Source organism: Pseudochaenichthys georgianus, chromosome 12 (assembly GCF_902827115.2).
Source record: "Pseudochaenichthys georgianus chromosome 12, fPseGeo1.2, whole genome shotgun sequence".
Taxonomy (NCBI): Eukaryota; Metazoa; Chordata; class Actinopteri; order Perciformes; family Channichthyidae; genus Pseudochaenichthys; species Pseudochaenichthys georgianus.
Window position 1 is genome coordinate 4830566 of NC_047514.1, and position 27822 is coordinate 4858387.

At 43.6% G+C, this 27822-nt stretch overlaps 2 protein-coding genes across 3 annotated transcripts in view; one reads left to right on the forward strand and one right to left on the reverse strand.

Moving 5' to 3' along the window:
* The first annotated feature begins 541 nt into the window (after positions 1 to 541).
* On the forward strand, positions 542 to 25719 carry akna (AT-hook transcription factor). The gene is made up of 24 exons (XM_034096026.2): positions 542 to 987; positions 5291 to 5860; positions 6527 to 7298; positions 7383 to 7686; positions 9113 to 9187; positions 10348 to 10404; positions 11051 to 11198; positions 11873 to 11973; positions 12052 to 12111; positions 12189 to 12307; positions 12394 to 12559; positions 18997 to 19151; positions 19262 to 19414; positions 19582 to 20191; positions 20656 to 20762; positions 20985 to 21217; positions 21343 to 21472; positions 22151 to 22267; positions 22404 to 22534; positions 22622 to 22741; positions 22924 to 23040; positions 23183 to 23278; positions 23484 to 23601; positions 24038 to 25719. Exons 2-24 carry the CDS (start codon positions 5500 to 5502, stop codon positions 24288 to 24290), a joined length of 4503 nt encoding a protein of 1500 aa, XP_033951917.1. The 5' UTR covers positions 542 to 987; positions 5291 to 5499; the 3' UTR covers positions 24291 to 25719.
* stxbp1a (syntaxin binding protein 1a) overlaps positions 25716 to 27822 on the reverse strand; it is a 28657-nt gene continuing 26550 nt past the window's right edge. The window contains exon 19 of one of the 2 annotated variants that reach the window (XM_034096029.2): positions 25716 to 27791. In XM_034096029.2, the coding sequence (XP_033951920.1) occupies positions 27709 to 27791 (83 nt within the window). In that variant the 3' untranslated portion in view covers positions 25716 to 27708. The remainder of the gene's footprint in view (positions 27792 to 27822) is intronic. The other variant, XM_034096028.2, reaches the window with a different exon arrangement.

The following is a 27822-nucleotide window of genomic DNA, read 5'->3' on the forward strand; positions in this document are numbered from 1 at the left end:
GTGTGTGTGTGTGTATATATAAACCAGTGTTGGGCATTGATTAAAATCCCATTAAGAGGACAAATTATGAAAAGGCATCCAATTAGGGTCTGAGATCAGAGGTCGGCGAAGACCCTATTGTAATTATAATTGGATACGAAAACATGTGCAACGTCCGCCCTCTCGTGGCTCTATCTTTGTACTGCAACCTCTAGACTTGTATTCCTCAACCTAGACGAAGTCCCGCCCCTGTATAGCCTCATAGCCAATCATCAGTCAGTATTTTTGATTCTGTTAAGGAGTTTATTTCGCTCCCGATCTTTGCTTGGCAGGCAACATGTTCCACAATAAACTCCACAAATTAAATAATATTGTTCAGATTAAGGCTAGAAAAGTTTACGGTAAAGTCAGGAATACAACTTGAATAGAGGAATCATTTTACGAGGTTGATTAGAACGTTAAACATGCCTGAAATACTAAACTCAGGACGGGAATATTCCCATAATGTTTTCACATGGGTGAATACTAAATCAGCTAAATCAGTGCCATACTACACAAGACTGATAATTACCCTCTTAAATATCAGAAACCCAGGCTTTGTTTGGAGACATTAATTAATGTGGCCCCTTCAGAATTAAGGTACCAACAATACGAGGTAGAAATGCGTCTGAATGCGGGTTATTTACGTTTGTTTTAACGTTAAGTCAAGAGTAAACAATGGTAACGATAACGAACTTTTGAAACTGGCACTGACTGTTACGTCGCTTAGTTACACTTTACGTTACTCCGTTACAGTTGAATTTAGACAACAACGTTGCTAAAGTTTAACGAAGGTTTAGGAGTTGAAGAAACCTCGGTAAGCTGTTTCTGTGGGTGGGGGTTTGTTGTGGTGTGGTACCATAGTGACACGGGGGTGGGTCCTCTCGGAAGTTTTGCGGTGTTCAAGGCAACCGACCCCCGTTGCTGTGCTCTGCCTTCTGAAGCCAATGTGTCCCTCCGCGGTATGAGGTACGTTTGCAATGTTGATGAAAGTGTTATCAAAGTTTATTTCAGTCTAAAACAGTGTTGTTTTTATTTCTCTGTGGGCATAGTCTGCAAAAGTGAAAAAAATTGATGCTCTGTGTTCCAGCCTGACTGGTTCTTGAGCAGTCTTTCTGCAGCAGCAGGGCTACTTGTGTTGATGTGTTGCTTCAGTCTGTCTGAAACTGTGGACCTGAAACACTGTGAGGGCTTCAGTGTTGGAGACCCCTCTGTGTCAAGACATGAGGACATGTTTACTCTGTGCAGGAATCAGATGTTTTAATCAATTCCAACTTGGTGGTAAAATACAGGTTTCATCTGATGGATATTTTCTCACCAGCAAGCAACTAGAGAAAAGTTATTATCACTGTGTGAAAAATGATTACAGAATGACCTTCAGAGCAGAGCCAACAGGTGTTTCCCACTCAGCGATATTTGTTTATCTTATGTATCACTCATATAGGTATCAAATACTTGTATTCAATACCGCCACCATCTTCTTTCTTCTTCCCCTTTACACAAATCAGCTGTATAAGAGCTTAGTCTTGTAAAACACAACAAAAATTCAATAAATGTAAAAAATCCAGTAAACAATAGTGAAATATAAAAGCAATGATGAGTAAATGGTATTTAATGAACTGCTTGATGTGGACGAAAAGGACGAAAAGGACTTTGCTTTTAGAAAAAGAATGGGAATCGTAATTAAATTGCTAATTCAGCTTTAACATTTTACTTTTAAAGGTTAGGGTTAATTATTTCTAAATCAAGGCCTTTAATTAGCAGCTTAATACATGTCGGTTAACATGTTTTTATAATTGATTTAATACATTTATAGACAAAACATTATTTATTTGCAAATTAACGTTCAGTCTATAAATCAGAAGGAAATTGTAAAAAAATTCAATTCTCAGTAAAATTAAGTAAAAAAAACACTAAGCTAATCCTCACATTTTAATTCTGAGACTAGAAAATGTTTAGAAATTCCCCCAATGAATAAGTTAAATGATTAACTGAGTATTATTTAAGATAACATTTCATATAATGATAACATTTCAGGAGTTTATCAATCAACTAATGATTCCTGGATGATTTTAAGTAGTTGAGCAGTTTCATTCAGGCACTGCTCGGCCGCACACTGAGTCTTGTGAGGAAGGAGATTATCTGTCATGTATTAGTGAGCAGGACACACACAGGCTGTGGAGCAGCTCCACTCTGCTCAGAGTCCCCGTGTCATCCGGGGAATATTCAGGTAGTGTCTGTTTTACGACAGCTTCGTGGCACTGGGAATGACAGTCGAGCCAGAGATCCTCCCGCTCTCTTTCTGTCGTTGTTTTCTCTCTCTTTCTCTCTCTCTCTCTCTCTCTCTCTCTCTCTCTCTCTCTCTCTCTCTCTCTCTCTCTCTCTCTCTCTCTCTCTTTATTTCAATACTTTCACCCACCTGTCCAACCTTAGCTGGCCTGACAGCCTGCCTCTCTGTCTGAGCCGAGCTAGCCTCTTTCCTGGAGGTAACCGTGAAGCCCCCTCTAAGGGCTTTAGAGCAGCTTAGTTCCCCCCATCTGGTGGCTGAGATAAACCCTTAGATAAACCCTTAGTTCCCCCCGGAATGAGCAGGGAGCAGAGCAACAGGTGAGATGTTTCTTTGCTTTATTCTTACTAAAGAGAAGATCACAAATCAAATATCTATGGAAAACTTAGAAGGTCTTTGATGGAGGATATTTCGTCTGTTCTCTTCTGTACGTGCTGTGAATATGCTCAGGTGTGTGTGTGTGTGTGTGTGTGTGTGTGTGTGTGTGTGTGTGTGTGTGTGTGTGTGTGTGTGTGTGTGTGTGTGTGTGTGTGTGTGTGTGTGTGTGTGTGTGTGTGTGTGTGTGTGTGTGTGTGTGTGTGTGTGTGTGTGTGTGTGTGTGTGTGTGTGTGTGTGTGTGTGTGTGTGTGTGTGTGTGTGTGTGAGACTGTAAGAAGCATCAGGCTGATGATCTTCTTGCAGTAATCTGGGATATTGTCGATGAAGACAAAGACGCACGGTGACCACTTCTCTCAATGACAGTCTGAGTGCTACACAATGTGCTCTTATTTCCTTGCTTTAAGTTCACAGCAATATTTCCGGATAATATAGACATTTGTATTCATTGGGATAAACCCCTTGAGATGCACCATCTCGTTGTCAAGGGGTCTCGACAATAACAACAACTTACAGACATACATAAACAAAAAGCTAAACAAGACACACAAGACAAACCACAGTCTGTTAAGTGAAATTCAAGCAATGCACACAATCATTACACTTTGAGACAGTCGAGCAAATCACTTTCATCACTATCAGTTATAACAAGTGCAGACCAGCTGAACGTGAGATAACATGCATGTTTAAATAAACCCAATGATGCAAGAGATCTAATAGCAGCAGGTCAAGTATTCCAGTCAGTTGGGGCTTTAAACATGAACGCTCTTCTGCCAATCAAGTCTTTTGCAGAGGGGACAGAGAAATACATCTGAACAGAATGTCGAACTTGATGATTTGTTGCGTGCACATTTCCAAATAGTCGGCAACTCACAGGTGGACAAAGACAGGTTAACAAATCAGCAAGTGGGTACATGAGAATATGGGACGCCAGTTTTATGAAGCTGTTTTCTATACCATCGAGTCCTGCACTGCCGTCCACTTTTAATTCTGTGATAGCATTATGAACTTCGTGTGGTAGAATCTTCTTAAAGTAAAAAGAACTGTTGCAGAATGAGTTACTATTAGAAATACCAGTCGACAGATAGTAGTGTGGAACATACATTAGCGAAATGCTGATTAAATATTTGGGCAATGGATAATGGGTCATGAATTATTGTATCAGCAGTTCTTATTCTATTAATAGAATGTTTACCTGATTTATTTAAAATAGATTTTATTTTAGTCCAAAATTGCTTGGGATTCTTAAAGTCCGATGTGAGAGATTCTTTATAGTAGTTCGATTTAGCATTTCGTGTTTAGTTTTTTTGGTAATGACGCTTCTAAGGGTCTGTGACCTGGTATGTGGTCGGGTTTTGTATGTGCCTGCTGCCGATACTGCTTCTAAAAATGTAATATCCTGAATGTATATCTGATGGTTTTTTATCCATCTTTTAAAAAAGTTAAAATATGTGCACGTACGCAGGAAAAAGGTGTTTTTAAAATCTATAAAAGGGGATGCCAGATAGGTCAGTGCCCGTATCGGTATCCACTGCCAAGTACAGGGGTTCGTCTCGTGAGCCCATGGACATTTCAGGCAGTGTCCCCCCTTTCAACACGGTATCTCTAATAAAGGCCAAACAAATATAATAACAATTATAAAAAAATATATAAAAGGATAAATACATGATGTAGAAATGGTGCTGTTACACTCTAAAGTCCCTTTATTAAATGTTTTATAGAGATGGACTTAATGTACTTTTGAAAATGTGTTTTAAGAGGATTTAAGTATACATGTTGGTGTGAGGCTCTGGGACTTATGTTAAGATAGCTGTATCCCAGATGCTGGAAAGCACAGCTCGTGTTGTGTGGTTGCCATAGTGACCGTTGCATCTCTAGGCCAGTTCTTGGGGGACTAACAGTCTAATCCAATCTCCATTAGATGTAGGATGTGTGTATGTTTACTGTAAAGGCTGAGTTGTGCAACCTGACAGCACAGGATTTAAGGAGGGGTAATAAGGTAAGCAATGACTTAATGTCACTTTGGATCCTAATCTTTGAGTGCTGCGTAGGATGTCAGACACAATGTGTCATACTGTGACTGAACTGTGACACCACGGCAAGTGCATAATGAAATAAATAACCCACATGAACTGTACGTACGCCTGAAACATTCTAATACAGTTGTACTTGCTTTGGGCATAATATGTATTATGCATACCTGAAATAATTCCTAATTGTAGTGCTGCAACTTGTTATTAAATGTATGATAAGCTAATCAAAGTTAGAAAATTGCTTAATTTTAACAGTCAAGGTTTGGAATATGCTTACATTTGAAATGACAACAACCTCACCACTTCTGGGGTCTGACACCGTACGTAGACTGGACCGGAGCTAAGCATTACATAATCACGATCAAAACATACATTCATATAGTAACAAGAAGTGATGACAAAAGCCTGGAAATATTTAGTTAAGGTACTTTCAAAGTGCTTTCTTCCATCGTGTAAAGCTGTAAGCATAAGCCCATGCAGAGAGTGGTTTGTACGTGCAGTATTATATCAGGATGTGACCACCCTGTGATGTAATAAGTTAAACATACTAAACTGAGAGTACCATTTTGTTTTTCAGGAACTGCATTCAAAGACACCCCCCCCTTCCTTAAGACTGCAGACTGACTGAAAGCTCGACCTCTGGATTGTAACCACTTTTCTGACATGACCTGTAATCGATGACCTTCTGCAGTCATGGCTTTGAACGTGTTCCTCACAGATCAGCAAGAAAGGATGAAGGACGCTACAGTGCCAGGCTAAGACCGTCTGAGGTCAGAGCTGAGGACAATGGAGAGAATAAATAATACCAAAGCAGGGGTGATTTGCTGGACCCCTGCCCCGGCCCCCAGCTCGCCCACCAGCTCTGTGATATATGAGGAAGACTGGGATGGTGAGGATGAAGAACAGACGGAGAAAAACGACGACTTTGACAGCCAGATGGACGACAATGGCATCATCGGACTGTCTGAAGCACTGGAGGATGCAGGGTTGGTGGACTCAGATAGTCATTCAAACTCCCGTGGACCCCTCACCCCAGAGGAGGAAGACCCTAGTGGGCATGAGAGGGAGACGCCTGAGGAGCTGAGCAACAACCTGAGTGAACATCTGTCCCACACCGAATCAGAAGAGGACAAAACTCTGTCATCATGTGAGTCTTTCCTTTGATGTATTCTAGATCTGGTAAAAATGCACCCAAAGGAATATACTGCTCATTATTTTAGCTCATTAAATCTAAACTAAGACTTTAAGTAGCTGCACGAGAAACGCATGTTGCTAAAAGCATACACGTTTTTTCCTAAGTTTTAATCAAAAGATATACGAAAAAAAACTAGGATAGGACTTCTCAAGGCTGCCATGAGTCCACATCACTCTACCAATACATTATGCTGAATTGATCAGACTCCAACATGTCTTACAGCCGAAGCTGATGTCCTCATGTCGCCATTTGGCTTTTGTATTATTGGCTGTTTATTGGCTATAATACCATTATCGTACACAAACCTAAGTTTATCATCACTGCTATCTATTTTTCCATCTCTACCTCAAGGTCAAATACCGCTAAGCAAAGCCGGTCTTTGTGTGGATGGGGGTTTTAACAGTTTTTGAAATGTACAGCGAGTTCATGTCAATGTGGACATAGTTATTGGGCAATACCAGTTTACCCTCTTCAACTTGAACGTATATCTTGCAAACACACTTACGAGAGTCCTTCAAAGCTAGGCGAGCTTGACCCCTATCTGGTGGGAGATGATTTATGCCTTCCCTGTGTTGAAACCTGTCCTCACCTTTCTCCATAACTCCATGTGTTTGGCAGATGAGGACTTGATTGAGAGCTTTGAAGCACAACAGTTGGCTGGAAAGGTCGGGCAGAGGAAAGAAGAGCCGGGGACAGAGTGTGTCTCTGAGTGGGACAGATACACGCAGGAGACAGATGGAGAGGTAGCAGGGGAGAGGAGTGACAGGAAGAGAGAAAACGATCAACACAGAAGAGAGCGTGGAACTACCCATGGCTTTTCTGAAGAAGAAATTGAGAAGACCAACTCTCAGCCATACTGTGGTGCTGACCTGTCAGAGAGGGAACCTGTCAGAGTCTCCACTCACCACCGCAGAATATCCCCGCCTGCCTCCCCTCTCACAGCGCTCTCCTTCCCCCACCTTCTCCACTTCACCCCTGAGGAAATGGCTGCTGCTCAGGGCATTGACACTGAAACCTTACCAGACAACAGCGCCGCTGAAAGTCTTCCAGAATCACACCGTAGCCACCGAAGCCCTGAGTCCAGTACTCGCTGCCCTGAGGTAAAGCCCAGGGCTTCTCTTCAGCCGGCAGACATGTTCGCTGATGAAGGAACCTCAAATCATCGCAGTCGAGTTAGTAAATTGCCCTCAAAGGGACAAGATAAGTCTGATAAACAACCAAGTCCCTCACCAAGGAAGTTGAGGCAGCCATCTCCTGAAGCAACATATCCACAAACTCGATCCCTCGGCACAGCCAAGTCCTTAAAGTTCAAACAGAAAACAGCCAGTCCTGACGGAGAGTCGAGGATACCCAGACCCAGGAGTAATGCTGCTGAAGTGAACGAGTCCAGGTGACACATTGTTCTACCACACGTAAGGCTGCAGCTTTTTACCCATCATGATGCACTCACCGTGATTTATATTTGTATTTCCAGAAAAGGGCCTCTGAGTTATCGCATACCAGACTTCTCCAACGTGGAGCCCAGGGTCTTTTTCCCAAAAGATGGTTACACCCCCCCTAAGAGTACACGCTGTTTCAAGAGAGAGTCCTCGTCCCCTGGGTCCCCCTTCATGTTCAAATCCCCCGCTGACATCGTGAAAGAAGTCCTGCTGAACTCCCACAATACATCTCCTGCCTCACCAGACTCCTGCAAGCCAATCAGCAGTGCCCTGAACTCCAGCATGCCTCAGGACTTCAGATCCCGCCTGCAGGCCTCCGACCTGCTGGACCAGCTGCAGGTACTGTCAGAGGCTACGATAGCTGCCTGAACCTGAGTTGAAACAAAGCTTTTCAAAGATAGTCTATTTCGCCCGTCTACACTACAGGCATCGAAAAATGCTTTCAACGCTTCGCCCGTTCACTTGAATGGGGTGATGTAGAAGATTTAGAATCTTCGCCGAACTGCATTGTGGGGAGCGGAGCATGGCTTTGCAAGCATCGTGAGCATCAAAAGTTGAGCAATGTTCAACTTTTGATGCTTTCGAAGCTGGCATCAGCCAATCAAATCCCGTTTATGCAAATCCCGCCAGTACAAGCGCTAGCCAATCAAACCGCGTGCAAGCTGGGAGAGCCAGACCGCAGTTCTTTTCCTCATATTCCAAACGAGAAATTACGGTAGCAAATCACCCGGTTCTTTACGACCAGAACTATTTACCGGGATACAAACCGGAGGAGCGAGGCTCTGGTCGTATTAGGTGGCAGAGACAGTGGGTGAAACTGGTAGGTTTTCGCCTGTTTGGGGATTTTATATCCAGTTTACTTCGTTTTAACATTGCTATTGCTTTGTATGCCGGGGGCGGGCGGGAGATTCCTGATTGGTTGTTGGTCGCCTTGGGCGCGAGAAATCGCCAAGTCTCAGACACGCCCAGCTTCAAGATTTGTTGATGCCTGAAGTGTAGACGGGCCGTTAGGGTTAGCTAGCTTCACGTGTTTTGTAAGACACAGAAAGCGTATCTTTTGGAAAGCCTGTTGAGTCTTGTTACAGTTAAAAAGAGTCCCCCTATTTTATATCCAACAAGTGGAAATTCAGGTGATTATTTGCAGTTGTATGTTTGAAGTTGTCAGATCACTTAACTAAAAACGACTTTTGATAGAGATTTGGTCGGCAAAGCAGTGCAGGAGTAACTGCAAAGATAACATCCCAACTTTATTAAATGTTTTGTAAATTACATAAACGGAAGTATGTGACAACCCACATGGTATTGTTCCCCACTGTTACAATCATATTGAAACAGCTGCTGCTACAACATCTGATCAGTTTTTGGAACCTGCTGCATGTTCAGCCACGAGAGCATCAGTGAGTCCAACACTGATCAGTCAGGTGGTGACGACACAATGGGGGGTCCAGTGTATCAGTGTGGGGTGTGGTTGAGGTCAGAGCGGGCCAGGCAAGTTCTTCCACACCAAAGTGGGAAACTATGGCTTCATGGAGCGGGGACTGTGCGCAGGAAAGGCTCTTCCCTAAACTGCTGACACAAAGCTGGACGCACGCTTTGGTCTGAAATATGATCGTAAGCTGCTTTATTGGAATGAATGGGACCAAACGGTGAAAAACAGCCTCAGGGTGAAGAAGTATTTTTAATCTACTCCGTTCATCTTTGTCTTATGAATAAGACCTACTGTAACACTACATCTCTTCCCTTCCTCCCCCCCTCCCCCCTGCAGGAGGACTACTACAGACTGCTGACTAAGCACGCCGACGCGGAGAACACCATTGACCGCCTGCGTCTGGAAGCTAAGGTAGTTCATCTGGAAATCAGGCTGTCATGTATCACTATGTATGTGCAGGGTTCTAAAGGGCCGCGCATCGGGGCCTACAGATGTATTCCTTCCCTCAGCTTTAAACCACTATAGCACCGTTAAGTCATGAGATGGATAAAGGTGATACAGTATGCAAGGGAAACATTGTCCTACTGTAGGTGGAAGACATACAAGTTTAACAAAAATACACATTTGACTTTATTGTCTCATAATGTGAGCAATAGCTTTGTGAAGGGGGCGGCGGTGAAAGCATCTGAATGTTTGTTTAACTTTTGACAATACAAGATCATTGTTCATATCAAATCTGATAGACATCATACATTGATACCGTTTATGTTTAAACAAAGGCTGCAAGAAAATGTGAAGTAACTTTTGTAGAAAACAATTCTTTTCTCAAAGATTCAAGGGATACATGCGTGAACAAATGTAATAACAAAACACCACATAAGTTCAAAACAAATTACGAGAAGATATTTAAATACATTAACAATAATCGTAACAAAAGAGACTGTTCTGGTATTAAATTGGTTACTGTAAGTGAAAATGTTACATTAAAGAATTCAATATAGAACAATAGACAATATGCACATACATATAATTGCACTAATTTGTATACATTTGTAAGTAGACCTTAAGAGATGTATAGACACACATCACATATGCTACATATCCAAGGTCACATGACATGGCTAAATAAATAAAAGATCTGTTATAAGAAGGTCCTCTTGGGACTCTTAGCCAATGGCTGTCCTCCCTTTGTGTGTAGCTCCTTCATTGTCCGTTGATTGAACAGACAGACTATTGATGCAAACAGTCCATAGATAATTACATTCACGTATTGTTTGGGTGTTAGTGTAGCAATGTAATATGACAGCATTACTCAACTATATTCCGTGCCTTTTAATGTGTAATGTCACAATAACTTCTCCCTCGGACAGGAACAACCAGAGTGACAGCATCAAGATATACATATTAATAATCTCATAATTGTCTATATAAATTCAAGCAGTGCAACAGAAGCCACATTAAGACAATCAAGCAACAACTACAATATTATATGATTTAAGTTGTAAAATATGCTAATGTCTTTATTTCTTGTTGTCTGTTTTTATTCCTATATGTATTTGTCTACGGTACAGGACTTTATAGATCCAGGAGAGCAGGAGCAGGCATGTTCAGCGTCTCACAGACAGCGAGTAAGTCAGAGCCAGAGAGAGAGTAGGAGAGACAGAAGAAGGCTAGGGTAGGAACTGCACAGTCAGCACCAATTACAGAGCCAACCGGGGCCTCTGCATCTCCTCCATCTCCTTCCCCAGCACACTGAAGCACCATCTGCCCCTCTGCTAGTATAACACGACACAGGCTCTATCGAGGGGTGGCTTTGCACCGACATCTATTCAGATTGTTTTGTACATCTTTTAGTGTTAGTGCTGTTTACAAGAAACGTAGCTTAAGAAACCATACTTTACATGATTCTTGTTATCTTATAAAAAATATGTGTTTTAAAGGGACTGTTGAGGTCGGTTTGAGGTCATCATGATTTATTGCTCAGAGGGGAGGGGCGTCTATTCATTGTGAGTTCCATTCAATTCCGTTATGTGTGTTAAATGAGTAGGCTTGTAAAACAGACATTTAGAGAAAGCCCCTCCTCCCTAAATCAACAAAGGGTTATGTTGATCACTCGTGGGTTAGAGCTCGTTGTGAATGGAGCTTTGTGCCCCGGACATTTTACCACCTGATCGCGACACTTGGTCTAAAAATGGGGAAGTCTTCAAATGTTTCCTCTATGCAGGGTAATAGATGTGCCAATATACCACTCGACTTGTTTTACTTCTCCACCAGGTGAACCTGTTCTCCGACCCCCCAAAGCCCGGCCACTTGGTGCAGTCCGGACCAAACCAAGGCTCCTCAAAGATGATGGTGCTGGACTTCCCTCTGGCTCAGAGGGCAGAGATAAGCTCCGCCTCTCTCCATCCAAATGGACAACAGAGTACAACAATCTTATTCCATTTCATTTCATATATCGTTTATCAAAAAAAATGGATGACTCAGCTTCCCCTTTAGCCACCTGAGTCACCCCTCTACTGATGTATTTCCGTACGATGAGATATTTCCGTATTTTATACTTCCACTTTGGAAGCCAATGTTGTAGTTTTTACTCAACTCCTTGTCAAAACTTGACGTGTTTAGTTACTCGTTACATTACAGATTCAGAATATTAGCTAAAACAACATATAAATCAACTAATAAATACACTTTGAATTATATATAATAATTCAAGTAAAGGTTAATAAATCCAGAAGCACACACAGTTATTTGGATAGGCACCATCTTTACCAGCTGTTTGAACACAATAATGCATAAATAATTATAATTCAGACATTTAATATACATGTTTCCGGCTTTTGGTACTTCAGTATATTTTGATGCCAATACTTTTGTACATTTATTTAAGTCTGATTTTGAATGGGACTCTAACTTGTAACAGAGTATTTTAACAATTTAGTGTAGGTACTTTAACTTAGGTACCTTTTCCACCACTGTTTACATTGTCATCAAAGTGAACACAGAAACATGAAGTGACTTCTACTCCAGCTGCTAGAATGTTGCCTTGTTCTCTAAAGCTTGCATTATCTTCTTCCCTCTGCACCTGTGTGTCAACAGGAAGTCCATCAGCTTGTTCTTCCACAGAAAGCCCAGACCCTGAGGTGGGACAGCAGCTGGCCAGCATTCTCTACTATCAGGCCGACAAGTTCCTCCAGCAGGTACGAGATCCTTTAAAACGATCAACAGTGACGCTAGAGCTTGGATGATGTGATGAAAATATTAACGTTTTTACTCAGATGCAGACTTTTGAGCATCTCCTGAAGAGCAAAAGACTCAAACCTCTGGATCAGAAGAAGGTAGGAACTTTAACAGTTTAAACCGTTTGGAAGAATGTCCTCTTAAAGCCCCTTCCTCTAATGAAGCTCTTCTCCAGGGGGTCTCGCAGCTCGCTGAGGGGCTCGACTCTTTGGAAAGGGGATACCTGTTAGCCAGGGATGACTGCAAACTCCTGCAACAGCGAGGAGCAGAAAACAGCTTCTTTGACCGTGACCGGTGAGAGCAGCAGATAAAAACATCACAGGTTAAATGTATCCTCCATACCTCTGTGCGCTCAGTTGTGTTTATGATGTGTGTGACAGGGAGCTGGAGGGGCTGGTCTTTCAGTGTGGGCTGCATATGGACGAGCTGAAGGAGCTGGTGGAGCGGATGCAACGGGAGCAGCCAATCAGTGAGGCTCCTCCCTCTCCACCTCCTCACCCCACCCCCTCATCTGACCCCTCTGAGGGGGAAGAAACTCACACACAGGTACCATCAGCTTTCTCTGTATTCATACACTTCCTTTTTTACTTTTGTATCCGTTGTAAAGTCCATAAATAGTTTTTGACCTTAATCCTTTCTAAAATAAATGTCTGTCTTAAGGCGTTTGCTCTCCTGCTTGTCACGCACAACAGGGTAGTGTTGCACGGTGTACCGATACTTGAAAGGTACCGCGATACCCTGCCGTTAAAAACGGTACGATTCCTCCGTTTCATTCGTATCGGTACTTTAAGAATGACGGGGAAAAGTACTCCCGTGAAAAAGCGCCGTTTTAATAAGAGCCGTGTGTGTTCAGCGCTCTGCTTCCACTCCCTGCACTGCAGCCGTGCCTGCAGTCCCGCTCCTCTCAAGCACGTTCTAAGTCCCTCCCCTCTCTCGTGCACGCGGCCACGCGCTAGCTGCCAGAGCATGTGAGAAACGAGAAGCATGGCTGCAAGTGGGAGTGCAACTGCCGCTGCGCCTCGGCTTGTTGACAAAAAAGACGCCAGAAGTCTGTGAACGGGCCGTTCAGGGGTTCAGAGCAGAGCTCCCTGTCGGAGCGGCAGAGCGTGATGTGCACTGAACAGTGTTTCTGTCGCAATATTATCGTTGAGCAAATTTAACTAGCAAACTAGCATAACTATCTGCTAACGTTAGCTTTAGCCTTCGTTATCTATTAGTTTTTTACATAGGCTATTAACGGCGGTGGTATAAGTATATATATATATATATATATATATATATATATATATATATATATATATATATATATATCTTGTACTCGAGTAAAAGTAGAAGTACCCAGGTCTTGTACTTGAGTTAAAGTAGAAGTACTAGAATGTAGGAACAATCCTGCAATCAAAATGTTCCTCAGTAAAAGTACAAAAGTATTATCATCAAAATACAGTTAAAGTAGCGACAGTAAAAGTAGAAGTGCTCAGGTCTTGTACTAGAAGCACCTGAGTGTAGGAATACTCTGTTACAGTAAAAGTACTGCATTAAAAATATTCCTCAAGTAAAAGTATTAAAGTAGCGACAGTAAAAGTAGTCATTGTGCAGATTGGTCCATTTCAGAATAATATATATGATATGTTTTATAATGATTGATCATGAAAGTGTTCTCAAAGCTGGTAAATGTGCAGCTAGTTTGAATGACTTTGTAGACTGAAGGGTAGCTTGAGGATTTACTCCAGGTGGAACTAAAGTCTGATTCAACACTTGATTATATTTCACATCATTCATCCACATCTGTGAAGTAACTAAAGGGATTAAATACATGTAGGGGAGGAAAAGTACACCATTATTTCTGAACTGTAGTGGATTAGAAGTACAAAGTAGCAAAAGTAACATTGAAATACTTAAATAAAGTCAGTGTGCGAAAAAGTACACGTCCCACCGTCCGGGACGTGTTGTTTACAATATCGGACAAGTAGATCTTTCAATTGACTTGTCCGGCGGACAAGTGACGTTTTTCGCCCCGATTTATTGACAAATGATTGATAAATTCAGTTTACAAATGGCAGAACTCATTCGCAAATTGTCCGTGTCCGCCATTGTTCGTTTCGAAATGTTAGTTTCGGTTCTGCTTGTCGATTCCTAAGGAAATGCATCTCGCCGCTTTCTGTACAGTTAGACGGGGGCGGGGCGGAGCGGGGCGGGAAGTGTAGCACAGTGGCAGGGTTGGGAAGCAAAACTCGGTTCCGAGTAGGAACAAATAACAATTCTCCGGTCCCGTGATTAAGAGTTGTGAGGACAGGAGGCAAGGCCGAGCCCCGCGGACAGCAGCTCTCTCTCTCTATGCTCCGTATCAGCTGATCGCTGCACGGTGCAGCTCAGCGTCTCTCTCTCTCTCTCTCTACACACAGCGGATCCGCAGCCCGTTTAACAGCCTCATCTTTGTCAAACTTTCTTATGTTCTGTCTCTAACACGTAATGAAGGTTATTAAGCGTTTTAGCTCCTGTGTTGTTAATATTGACCACCATTTCCTTTATGAAGGGAAGCAGCCTCCCTGTCTGTGTCCTTGCGCTGTCCTCACATCCCTGGACCCCCAGACTCGGAGGAGCACAGGGATGTCAGTATTGTTTATGAAGCAGGGTATAGAAAGTAAATTATTAAAATGCTATTTATACTATTTATTAACTTTTACAAACAGTGAGTAGCTGGGCAGCTGCCAGCATGTGTATTGCAGGACATGTGTAAGCGTGCAAGTGTCTTTGAGTTGTAGAAATGCGCTAGGATAGGCTATAAATATAATAATAATAATAACTTTATTTGTATAGCACCTTTCATACAGGGGATTGCAGTTCAATGTGCTTTACATCAGTAAAAAATAAGACATAAAATCAGTGTAAAACAAGCAGCAAGAGCAAAGCATAAAGTGGGATAAAATAATTAAAAATAAAAACATGGGGAATAAAACATAGAGAAATAGTGCAATGTCAATCACAGAGAATAGTGCAGTATAATAGTGTAAAATCAGTAAAAATGCTTTGGTAAAGAGATTAAGCCTTTTAAAAATGCCTAATGTATTGGCTTCCCTAATATTGTTGGGTAACATGTTCCACAGTTTTGGGGCGTAGTTTACAAAGGCTGCATCACCGATCTTCTTATGACTCTTTCTGGTGACCTCTAATAGACCTGCATCTGATAATCGCAGTGTTCTGGCAGGTGTGTAGTTCATTAGAGAGTCAGCAATGTAGCTGGGTCCTTGTCCATTTAGAGCTTTGTATATGAGGAGAAGCACCTTCAAATCAATTCTAAAAGTTACAGGAAGCCAGTGTAGAGTAGCTAAGACAGGACTAATGTGTTCCCTCCTTTTGTATTCGTTAGTAGTCTAGCTGCAGAGTTTTTAATGAGCTGGAGTCTTTGTACATTCTCAAACTGCACCACTTAGAACTAACTAAACAATGCAGAGATTATTTTTATATAATTGTATTCAATAACCGTAAGAAATTAAACAGTATGAAGTGATTTGTAAATAGGAATACAGATTTGACTTAATGTTTTCATAAATATATTTGTCTCCCAGTTTGTCATGGGACTTATTTTTACCCTCTCAAAGAACCGGAATCGAGAAACAAAAATAACCGGAATCGAAAAGCAGAACCGGAATCGTTAAAATCCAGACGATACCCAACCCTATGTGTGATGCAGTAAAATCTTACCGCTCACTTACGTTGAGCGGTGTTGTAAAAACCGTGGGAAAATGTAAAAAATACGATGACGAAGAAGAAGATTTCAGTGGCCCCAATTTTTGTCAATTCTGGACAAGTGAAAAATGTATTCGGACAAGTAAATTGCCAAACTCACTTGTCCATGGACAAGTACTCTCTAAAAACTTTTTCTCACACTGAAAGTACAAGTATCTCAAAATTGTACCCAAGTAGTACTTGAGTTTACTGTATGAATGTAGTTACTTTACACCAGTGGCTATAAAGATAGAAAGACTAAGCCTTGCACAGAGGCATGAAAATACATTTTCAAAATGCTCAACAGTGCTGCCAAAATGTTAAACTCACTGCTACACAATTAAAATAAATGCTTTTATATATATTTATATTAGATGTGACTCTTTGGCGTTTCTGTTCTTAGTAACACTGCTGCTTTAGTTGTTCTGACTGCTAAAATCATCTGTTATTCCTAATTTTAAAGCCGATATTCCGCGTTTCCCTTTTTTTAAGAAAAGTATCGAAAAAGAATCGGAATCGCAATTCTTGACTTGGTATCGGTATCGAAACCAAAATGTTGGTATCGTGACAACACTACAACAGGGTGCAAGTCCTTACACGTTATATCAATTACATCTTTATTTCATGAATCACTTTATTCAAATCGTTGGAGGATTAGCATTTTTCTTAGGATGATAAGGTTATAAAATATGACGGCAGACGTGTAAAAAGCTTCACTTGAAAAACACAATAGATACTTTTAATATTGTAAATGTGTTGTGGAGCTTTTTTGCTATTTCCAAAGATTTTATAGAATAAACAATTATTTGATAAATCCAAATATAATTGACAACATATAGATATTTTTGGAAATTGTAAATAGTATCCCTAAAGCTGGTCCTAGTGCGGATTCAATATTATATTAAATTGGATATTTACACTTGTGTTTATAATCTGGGTTAAAGGGGACCTATCATGCAAAATGCACTTTTTTTGATGTCTTTTATACATAAATGTGTCCCCGGTGCGTCGGGTAACTCACGCAGCGTCAGAAAATAAAACCCTCTCTCTTTTCCTCCGTACCCAAATCTCTAAAAACGGGGCTACAACGGAGCTGATCTAGATTTGCGTCCGATATGACGTCATATAGGAAATGTGGACCCACGGCCCTAACAGAAAGTTGCTATCAGAAACAATGCCCGACTGTTTTGGATGTAATATGGTCGGTGTTTACATTAGCATCGCTAACACTCAGAGCTAACCTGTACTGCACAGAGCATAACAATAATAATAGCTTGGATTTATATAGCGCCTTTCATGGGACCCAAGGTCGCTTTACAAGGAAGAACAGGGCAAAACAAACATAACAAAACAAAAGGCAATCAGACAACCAGTCAGACAACAAATAGATTAGGGGCCAAAGGCCTTGGTGAACAGAAGGGTCTTGAGGGCCCTTTTGAAGGCGTCAAGCGTGGGGATGTTGCGGATCTCCGCAGGGAGAGCGTTCCAGAGGGTGGGGGCTGCCACGCTGAAGGCTCTGTCCCCGAAGGTTCGCAGGTTGGTGCGGGGGGTGGTAAGCAGGCCAGAGTCTGAAGACCGCAGGTTCCGGGGTGGGGCATGTGGGTGAAGGATGTCCGATAGGTACTGGGGGGCATGGGCATGGAGGGACTTGTAGGTAAAGAGGAGGACTTTGTAGGTGATGCGGGACTTGACCGGCAACCAGTGGAGGTGGATGAGGGTGGGAGTGATGTGCTGCCACGGCTTTGTATGTGTGAGTACCCTAGCAGCACAGTTTTGGACATACTGGAGCCTGTCCAGGGTTTTGTTGGGAACCCCAAACAGGAGACCATTGCAGTAGTCCAAGCAGGAGGTGACAAAGGCATGGACTAGGGTTTCGGCAACCGACTCCGAGAGTGACGGTCGGAGTCTTGCAATGTTCCTTAGATGGAAAAAGGCCGATTTGGTCACAGACTTGACGTGGGAGTGGAAGGAGAGGGTGGAGTCGAGGATGACACCCAGGTTGCGGGCTTCAGGAGATGGGGAGATGGAGTAGCCGTCAACCTCGAGGATGAAGTCACCAACCTTCTGGAGCAGCGCCTTGGGTGCCACAACCATGAGCTCTGTTTTCCTGCTGTTTAGTTTGAGATAGTTGCATGACATCCATGCTTTGATGTCATGCAGGCAGTTGATGAGAGACTGAGGGGGGAGCTGGGAGGATGGAGTGGTGCTGAGATACAGTTGGGTATCATCAGCGTAACAGTGGAAGTTGAGTCCATGATGTCGGATGATCTGGTCGAGGGGGAGCATGTAAATGGTGAACAGGAGGGGGCCAAGCACAGAGCCCTGGGGTACACCGTGGTGGACTGGGGCCGGGGGTAAATTAGAGCCATTGATGGAGACAAACTGTTTCCTGTTATGGAGGTAGGATGTGAACCAAGACAGCGCTGTGCCAGTGATACCTTGGAGGTCTGAGAGGCGGGTGAGGAGGATATTGTGAGAGATGGTGTCAAATGCTGCAGAGAGGTCCAGGAGGATGAGGATGCTGAGGCGGCCAGAGTCAGCAGCAATGAGGAGATCGTTGGTGATCTTGATGAGGGCGGTCTCAGTGCTGTGTTGCTGTCTGAAGCCAGATTGGAAGGGCTCATAGAGCTCATGGTTGGACATGTATAGATGGAGTTGGCCGGCGACCACTCAGCATGTGTGTGAAGAAGCAGGAAATATAAAGGAACTCACCTTGTGGTATAACCAGCAAGAGAGAATGCCTTTGAGCTCCAAACGGTTTCAGAAATAATCCTTGATAATCCATGATATGGCGTTTCATCACGGCAGTATTTAGTTTAGACAGTAGCTGCCGGGTCCCGCATGAGCTCAGCCCCCTCCTTTTTTATTTTGTATACATTTTTATTTATTTTTAAAGCTTTATACCCAAAATCAGCACTTTTGAAACACGAAGTGAAATAGATGGATATGAGGCATGGCTAGAATGGGTGATCTGTTTGGTATTTTGAGCAAAACACTTCATAGACATGTTTTTTATATATTTTTATATATCTGAGACCTATGCTATTGCCTAAAAATAGCATGATAGGTGACCTTTACATGAAATGACATCCCCCAGTCTCAAAAGCACTCATGGAACTCAGCAAAAAGGAGCTTTCAACGTATTGCCCTTTCACATAATTGGACTTTTTTGTTAATGGAGAACACACTCCTGATAGGACGTGAAAGGATGTAATTGTAGCCAGATTAGATTGTATGTAAACTCTCTCTCCTTCCAGAGCCCAGCTGTGCCTGTGCTGGTTGATCCAGGAGAGGCGGTGGAGGTGAGCACCGGGAGTGAAGAGAATGATGAAGAGGAGGAAACTCTCTACCTCAAACCTCAGAACGGCAAACACAGACATGTTCAACAAGACTTGGCACCGCTGAGGAATCAGTGAGTGGAAAGTGTTTTCAGTTGTTCACTTGTCACGTGTCTTTATTGTGGAAGGATTTAAACAATAGTTTTAATCTAAATGTTGTTACATTTTTCCTCTCTCTGTCTAGTTTCCAAAGCTTAGGGGAGCTCTCCGGATGTATAGACCACAGCCATAGGGAAGAAGCTCTCCTTTTTGCTGCCTTAAGGAGAGACGTGCAGCCTGGGAGAGAGGAGGAGGAGGAGAGACAGTGTCAAGAAAACCTGGAAACATCAGCAGCACAGTAATACTTGCTTACTTTCCTGTCTAAATGTTATTATTTTTTATCTCGGAATAGTACAATTATACTGAAGAAATTCTAAATATGTATTAAAAAGACATTAATAAATATGGTATGGTAAGAGGCTTGTTCCACTAGCTCACCTGGACTAAATCTCTCTCTGTTGACAGGAAATCGGACCATCAGGGCTCTCCTCCTGTCTGCACTAAGGAAGCTCAGAGCAGCAGGTCCAGCCCTCCTCCCCGCAGCGCCTCCATCACCACACCCCCCGCTCATCGTCCCCGCAGCGCCTCCATCACCACACCCCCCGCTCATCGTCCCCGCAGCGCCTCCATCACCACACCCCCCGCTCATCGTCCCCGCAGCGCCTCCATCACCACACCCCCCGCTCATCGTCCCCGCAGCGCCTCCATCACCACACCCCCCGCTCATCGTCCCCGCAGCGCCTCCATCACCACACCCTCCGCTCATCCACCCCGCAGCCCCTCCATCACCACAGCCTCCGCTCATCCTCCCCGCAGCCCCTCCATCACCACACCCCCCACTCATCCTCCCCGCAGCCCCTCCATCACCACAGCCTCCGCTCATCGTCCCCGCAGCGCCTCCATCACCACACCCTCCGCTCATCGTCCCCGCAGCGCCTCCATCACCACACCCCCCGCTCATCGTCCCCGCAGCAGGAGAACGCTAGAGGCGGGCGAGTCCCCCAGCAGCAGTCTGAGCAGTCTGAGCAGTCTGAACTCCAAACTCCTGAGTGGGATCAGAAGAGTGCTTTCTCAGGTCAGTTCCTTCTGAAATCTGACGGGGTGAAATAACATGTTCTTACATCCATGGCATGGTTAGAGGAGGCATACATTAATGTCAAGGTAGGTGGCGAGCAGGCAGACATTCTGATATTGATTTACAGTGCTCTCCTGTTCACATGTAAATCAGGTAAAAATAAAGATCATACACTAAAAATATTAAATCCACAAACATTTCTTTACAAGATCATTTACATCACTAAATGTCTGTCGAGAAGCTAAGTATCACTACTGTAGACATCAGCAAAACTCAAATCCATCCATCCATTTCCCACCGCTTATCAGACGGCCCCCAAACGTCCCTTTCCCTGGCCACAACAACCCGTTTCCAATCCCCACCTTCCACAAGGAAAATGTGTCGATTAAGACAAACAATATTACATCGACATCTAAAATGTGTATCGTCAAACGATGCTTAACATTCTGTGTTGTGTTGCTCAGGATGGGATTATCTCCCCGGAGACGGACAGTGGGTTTGTGTGTTCAGAGAGCAGCCGTCTGACTCCTGCTGCAGTGGCCAGTCCTGTCCACCAGAGGGCCTCCGAGAGGTGAGGGCGTCCGGTACATTCTGTGCCTCCACACACTTTAACTGCACCATAAGTCACACCTCATGTGCCATCCCCCACTCCCACCCCGTTACACACAGCATACTGATGCCGACCCTACAACTCTAACGGCCCTTATTCTCGCTGCTTATTATTAATGTATTATATGATACAGTCTATTGCTAATGAAGCATTTTGTGTGTTCTGTCTTGAATATTCCTCTAGTGTGCCAGTGCCTCAGGAGAGGATTCCTCAGATGGTCCTGGTACCAGCACCATCTCCGGTTCCCCCACTGCTAAATCAACCGGCGAAGGAGCCCAACAGGACCAGGTCGAGCAGAAGCAGAACGGAGCAGAGGAGACGCATCCTCTCCTGCTCCCCACAGCGCTGCGTCCCTCTGACGGGACAAACCAGAGCCGGCAGTGGGACCAGTGAGTTTGGACCGGAGAGTGACAGCTGTGAGTCTCTAAGTTTCGCCCACTGTCTGAGATTGTTGCTCATGTCCTTTTTATTCCATGGTTTAACTGTTGTCTTTTCTTCTTTGTCTGTGTATCTAACCTGCAGTCGTCCTCTGTCCCTGCAGCTCCCACTGTGTCTGAGCACAGATTCACACAATCCATCAACTCTAGCCCGAGCTTCTCCCTCGCTAGTGCACTGGGTCACCATGACGATCCTCTCAGTGCACTGAGCTCCAGTCAGGCTGAGAATTGCAAGTGAGTGTGTGTAGCAGCAGCTGCCATGGCGATAGCCGTGCTGCGTAAACACGGCCAGGTTTATGTCTCCCTGCAGACAAATGATTTGACGAATAAGAAGAATAAAATGTTCAGATATTTTTCTGAAATGTATAAGTTCACTCCTGTTAGATTTACCCAGCATCCTTAGTGTCTCTGTCATCACATTATGTATGTATTTCATTACAGAACATGCTGCCATTGAATGTGGTTAGGAGGTACTCTGTTGTGTCCTGCATGGTGTGGTCCTGCATGGTCATTTTCAAACTGTGTGTGTGTGTGTGTGTGTGTGTGTGTGTGTGTGTGTGTGTGTGTGTGTGTGTGTGTGTGTGTGTGTGTGTGTGTGTGTGTGTGTGTGTGTGTGTGTGTGTGTGTGTGTGTGTGTGTGTGTGTGTGTGTGTGTGTGTGTGTGTGTGTGTGTGTGTGTGTGTGTGTGTGTGTGTGTGTGTGTGTGTGTGTGTGTGTGTGTGTGTGTGTGTGTGTGTGTGTGTGTGTGTGGAGACTGACAGCTGCACAGATACCGACTCTGTAAACTGGAATAGTTGTACAGTGCAGCACTTACTGTTTGGCCTTGGATACGTGTGGGGGTGAAAATTACATAAACTACACATAGACTATTTAATGTGATTTTAAAAGTATTCGCTTGTGTGTGTGTTTTAGTGATGCAATCCAGACGCTGCAGGTGGAGCTGCGCCGAATGAGGGAGAGCCGAGATAGCTGTCTGAGGAATAAGAATCCTGTGAGAGCGGCTCACCACAACACCTCTACTCCAATCAGGTTGGTTTCTATTTCCCTGTTGTGACTGCGAAGGGACTTCACTGCTTACGCTCAAAACAAGGCACGCTAACGCTTTGACCTATGGCTTTGCTTGGATGTCATCTTGTTCTAAATGTGGTGTTCTCCCATTGCTTAGGCCAGGGGAGCGACGGGGTGATGTCAGGGAGAGAATAAACACACGGCCTGTAGATGAGGACGAGGAGTTCACACTGCGGAGAACAACCAGGAAGAGAACACCTTCTTCGAACAGACCAAGAACTAACATCTGTAAGGCTTGATTATATACATACATAAGCACATCCATCTAAGAACAAAGAGCAGATTGGGATGTCATGCATGTCATGTTGTTTCCAGCCACAGGTTCAGAGCGCGCCTCGCCTCAGCCTCTGGTGTCCAGGTGTACTCAAACATCCACTGCAGCTCCAGACAGCCAGCGCTCCCACACGCATACTGTCGGCAGCCGAACACAGCCCAGTGAGAACCATCTATCTACACATACATACAAAGAGGACTAGTTGAACATTCATAGCTGTTCTGTTCAAGTCAATACAGACATTTAGTAAAAACAAGTGTCACTTGTGTATTTTAGAAGCAAATCTGCCAGATTAGACTGTGTGTACCCGCCTGGTGAGAGTGTGTGTGTGTGTGTGTTGCAGGGCAGCAGCCTGGTGTGTCTGCACAAGTGTGTGAAGCAGCAGACGTTCCTGACGGCAGAGGGTGGGCTCCTCTTTGTCCCCAGTGTCTGTCACGTGGTCCCCGAGGGCGATCGGAAGGTAAGGAGGCTCCTTTCATCCTTTTTGTTTTCTTTCCTTCTACGCGTTTCTTCTTACTACATTTTCTTTGTATTCAGACAAAGTTGATTTCTTAACAATACTGCGGTTGTCTTCACTAATGCGTGCTTGTTGTATTCCTCAGTGCCAGTTGGGGGCGACAGAGAGCAGCCTCACTCCTCTGGCTGTCGTCTCTGTCCTCTCTGTGGACGCCATGCACCCTACGGCAGCACGGAGCCAGGTGAGAGGATGTGAGCAGAGCTGGACATACCAGTGCTAACAGAGCGGTGTTAACAGGCATCTCGTAATCCCCCTCATGTGTGGCTGAACACGGAATCCATTACTTGTCAATTCTAACTGTATTTACTATCAGCAGCATTTGTTCTGTTTGCAGTAAATGAAATGAGTTCAATAATATGACGTGTTGCCCTGCCTGTTGTTCACAGCCCCCCCCACACACACAACCTGCCAACCAGCCGAGTCCCCCCACAGAGCGCAGAGGGGCGGATACTTTGCAGCTGCTGCTCTGCTGCAGTGCCTGCCAGTGTGCCCACCCCCCCTCCTGTAGGTGACCTGCCCTCTCAACACACACACAAAGCTTTGAGCAACACCTCCCCTGCAGTTGACAAACTAAAAGAGATAGTGTGAAGTGAAATGGACGTCCCTCAAACACTCAGTTGGACGGTAGCAGGGAAAATGCCCAACTGAAGTATAATGTTCAAAGCGCAGACAAATCCAAGAGCTCCTCTCAGCTGCAGATCGTAAAGCAAACTATGGTTGGTTAAACTGCTCGAGAAGGCTCTTAGATAACAAATCTAATAACAAAAATAGTAGCTAAATCATTTATTTGTGTGACGTTAAGATAAGTCGTCATCATTCTTTCAGCGCATAATGCTGTAATGTCCTGCTAGTACAGCAATGTGTTGTATTTGTACACAAACTACGATAAAATGTAATATTTAATACATTCTGGCACTTTTCATTCTCACCCTGTCTTTAGGTTGTACTCGTCATCGCCCCTCTACGTGTCTCCTAGCAACAGCCAAGGCAGGTCCTCAGGGGTCAGGGGTCGCAGGGAGGTGACGAGGAGGAAGCGCTCCCGGTCGGCGGACAAGCAGCGCCGCGTGGACAGCTCTCTGGAGAGGGCCATCAGAGCAGCGCGGAGCATGAGACACACCTCTGGACACATGGCCCGCTCTCTGAAGTCCGGCCTGCACTACCAGAGGCTCCTCGCCAAGGCCTGCAGCCTCTAGTGTGAACCCAGAACATCACCGTGTGCAGGACCAGCTGAATTAAACACCTCACATCCTTCTTTGTAACTTGTCTTTGGAGAAAAAACTGTTACTGTAGCTTTGTTTACGGCACGGTTAAAAAGGGTAAGTCGTGGCAGCATTTGATTCTTTTCAAATGGGCTACTATGAGGTACTTGTCTATGATCAGTGGATTACTGACAGTAGAGGATGAATTGGGAGGCTGTGGCTCAGTGGGTAGTGTGCTGGACTCCGAGTCAGGGGATAGCAAGTTCGAGTCCCACTGGGCAAGACACTTCACCCAAATTGCCCCTGTGGGGATTGTCCACAGTACTGAAGTCGCTTTGGATAAAAGCGTCTAACAAATGACATGTAATGTAATTGCACACCTCCAGTTTTGAGAATAATTGGAGTGCGAGCACAGACGCTAAGTCATCTCGTGCTGTGGATCGGGGCAGCTGCAAAACTTATTTGACCTAAAAATAAAGAAATATCAGTTGAAGTGTACCTTGCTCTCAGAAAGGCTTTCCAATGGGGAACGAAAGCCATCGCCATGCAGCGAGTTCCCCTCACAGAACACAAGGGGTCTACTGCTGCCTCCAACGGTTAGTTTGTGTGTGTGACTTTGGCACATGATTTAATACACACATAACGAACTGATCTACGGGAAGTACCCCATACAACCCCCCATTTAAACATATCCAAACTATCCCTCTGAATCTCAGGTGGCCAAACGCGCATTTCCTTTCCTTCAGCAATCGTCATAATCCTTTTCAAATATGTTGTGGCATACAGTTCATAGAAAGGACATACTTGGCTGTCCTGCTGGAGCACTTTGAGCTATTTACTCATCATGCTGTTTATTAATAATAACGTGAATCTAGTTTTTGTAATTCTAAAAGTAAGTTCAGGATATCAGTGTTATTTTGAGTTTACGTGTGAGCTTTGTTTTCCCTTGTAATACTAGCCTGCTGCGCGTACATGAAATGCACTCCTAATGCAACTGTTGTTGTAGACGGCTAACAAGAGACCCCGATGGACCAGGTGGTCGACCGCCCTGTCACACTGTAACGCTGGACCCCCCCCCTCATTTGTCCGCTTTTATGTTGTCTGTGTAGAATACACATTTTGAACTGTGTGAATTCATTTTGTACAATAGTTTCTAAGAAGCTTTATGAGCCAGAGAAGCAGGTATGTTTTATACAAAAGAGAATATATAAACTATTTTCATGGACTGTATTTGGTTGGAATATACCATCGAACTGTGATTGTGATTGAAATCAGATTTGTACTAATTTCTAATCCTTTTTTTATATTTTCAGTAAACTCTTTGCAGCTATCCCTAAGGAGCCAAATAAAAGGTGAAATGTAACGTTCGGTGTTACTGTGCTTTACTGTTTTGCCTTTTCAAGAATAAAAACTAGAGTCTTCAATGTAATGGAAGCCAATTTATTAGACAGCCGTACATATTAGGTACACATGGAAGTATTGTTTGTGCTTCAACACTCGCAAACATACAATCCCAATAAGTTAAACAGTTTTAGAACAGACTAATGCATCACTATTATTTTTTCTCTGATAAATAATTTGATATAAATCAATTGATTTGACAGAGTAAATCCTATACAACAGAAAATAATAGAAAATAAATGAACACAAAGTCAAGCGTTTGCATCACAGAAAACGCATAATAGTGCAATTTACAACTTGTTTGGCCAGGACAGAGGGGAGGGAGGAAAGAAAAGGGAACAGAGTGGATTTAAGGGATTTCTTTTGCAAAGCCATTCACCCTCGGAGGGTTTTACAGCTTCTTTTTGAACCACTGACAGCTACAGCTAACACATCACAAACACTGCGGCTTCACATCGACATTTTTTTAAAGGAAAAGGTATCACTACTTCACAGTTAGGAATATCACCAGTCAACAGTGAGACGCTAAAACAGCAACGTGCACAACACTACTCAGTGCACGGCCCAATGAAACATCACTAACCAATGAAAATACGTAATCTGACAGGATACAATACTGAAATACAACTGGCCCTTTTTAAGATTATTCTTTAAATATCTGCAAGCATCGGCCTTTGACATTAAAACGTGAATTTTTGGGAGAAAGGAAAAAGGTTGTGGCAAGTAAATACAGTCTCGGCAGAGGGGGGGGGGTTCGGTCTTTTTACAGAGCTCTCTCTATCCGACGTCTTCTAAACCAAACGCTTTAAAAGGAATACTTTAAAGAAAGTCTATGTTTTGAGTATCGCACCTCTTCCTTATGTACAGCGCTAAAATGTGTCCAGATATATATTGCAAGCTATGTGGCAGCGCCAGGAGGTTAGATTGTGATTTCCTTGGCTAGAATGAATATATTCAGTGATGTGTGCACTTATTTCTATATGAATCCACAATGGAGAGAGACTGCTGATTGCAGGGACAACGTCAAGGACATTGACGTTGATTTGGACCAATAAGTGAAAATAGCATGAAAAACAAACTGCGGTTACTGTGCTTGCTAGTGCTAATTGCATAAACTTCAGCTAAGATATAATATATTTAAATCCCACATAAATAAATATATATATATATATATATACATATATTAGAGCAGTAACGGCTTAAAGGTCATTTTGTGGGCTGCAGCTTGTGGTGCAGTCGCATACTGACCCTTACTGACACATCTGGATATATTGCAATACATTGACATTGCTATAGTTTAACCTTATAAACTGCCAGCTGAGTTTACGGATGGAACGCCAAGTACTGGATACCCATACATTTCGAAGTGTGTATTTTTAGATACTCAAAACACATGTTTTCAGTGAAGTATTCACGCTCAACATCTTAGGAAAAAGCTAAGTGCTAACTCTGCGGCTCCCAGAACATCCACATTGGATACAAACACATAACAGTCCACACAAGTCCAAGCATGCTACTGAATACAAACATCTCAAATGGGCGGGGGGGGGGGGGGGGGGGGGGATTCCTCTCTGACGAATATATTTATATTGCATGTTGACTGATATGATATATTTTACAACAACGACCTCTCAAACTGCTCATCCCTCTTCAACAAGCTTCCGATAAAACTCACAGGGGAGGAAACCCAAAGCAAAGAGAAAATGTGGACCCTTTGCACAGGTTTGTAGCATACAATATTACATTTTGGTACTTTCAGTTTTAAATGGCCTTCTGTTCTGATATTTAAACCTTTTTTTAAATAAGTTCATTTAGTTGCATCCATTGTAAAACTTTGAATACTTGCAACTATTTTATTCTTTGATACAACATATATTTTTTATCATCTCAGATGTCTTTATTCTTCTCAAGCAGGATGCATACACAGGTAATGTAGTTTTCAGGGAAAGGGTACAGAGGTAAGAAGGGGGCGGGGTTAAGAGAAATAGGAGAGAGGTGTGATTGGAGGATCTTAGCTTGCAACTTCCTCGTCTGGTTTGTTCATGGCCTTGAGCTGCTCCAGCAGGCTGGTGGGGGTGAAGATGTTGGTCGATCCTGGAGAGACACACACACACACACACACACA

Bases quoted from the DNA above. Each gene is read 5' to 3' on its own strand.
- akna (XM_034096026.2), top strand. From the start codon at position 5,500: ATGGAGAGAATAAATAATACCAAAGCAGGGGTGATTTGCTGGACCCCT. The intron at 7,687-9,112 runs GTACTGTCAGAG...TCCCCCCTGCAG, and splicing joins ACCTGCTGGACCAGCTGCAG to GAGGACTACTACAGACTGCT. The intron at 23,279-23,483 runs GTGAGAGGATGT...TGTTGTTCACAG, and splicing joins CTACGGCAGCACGGAGCCAG to CCCCCCCCACACACACAACC.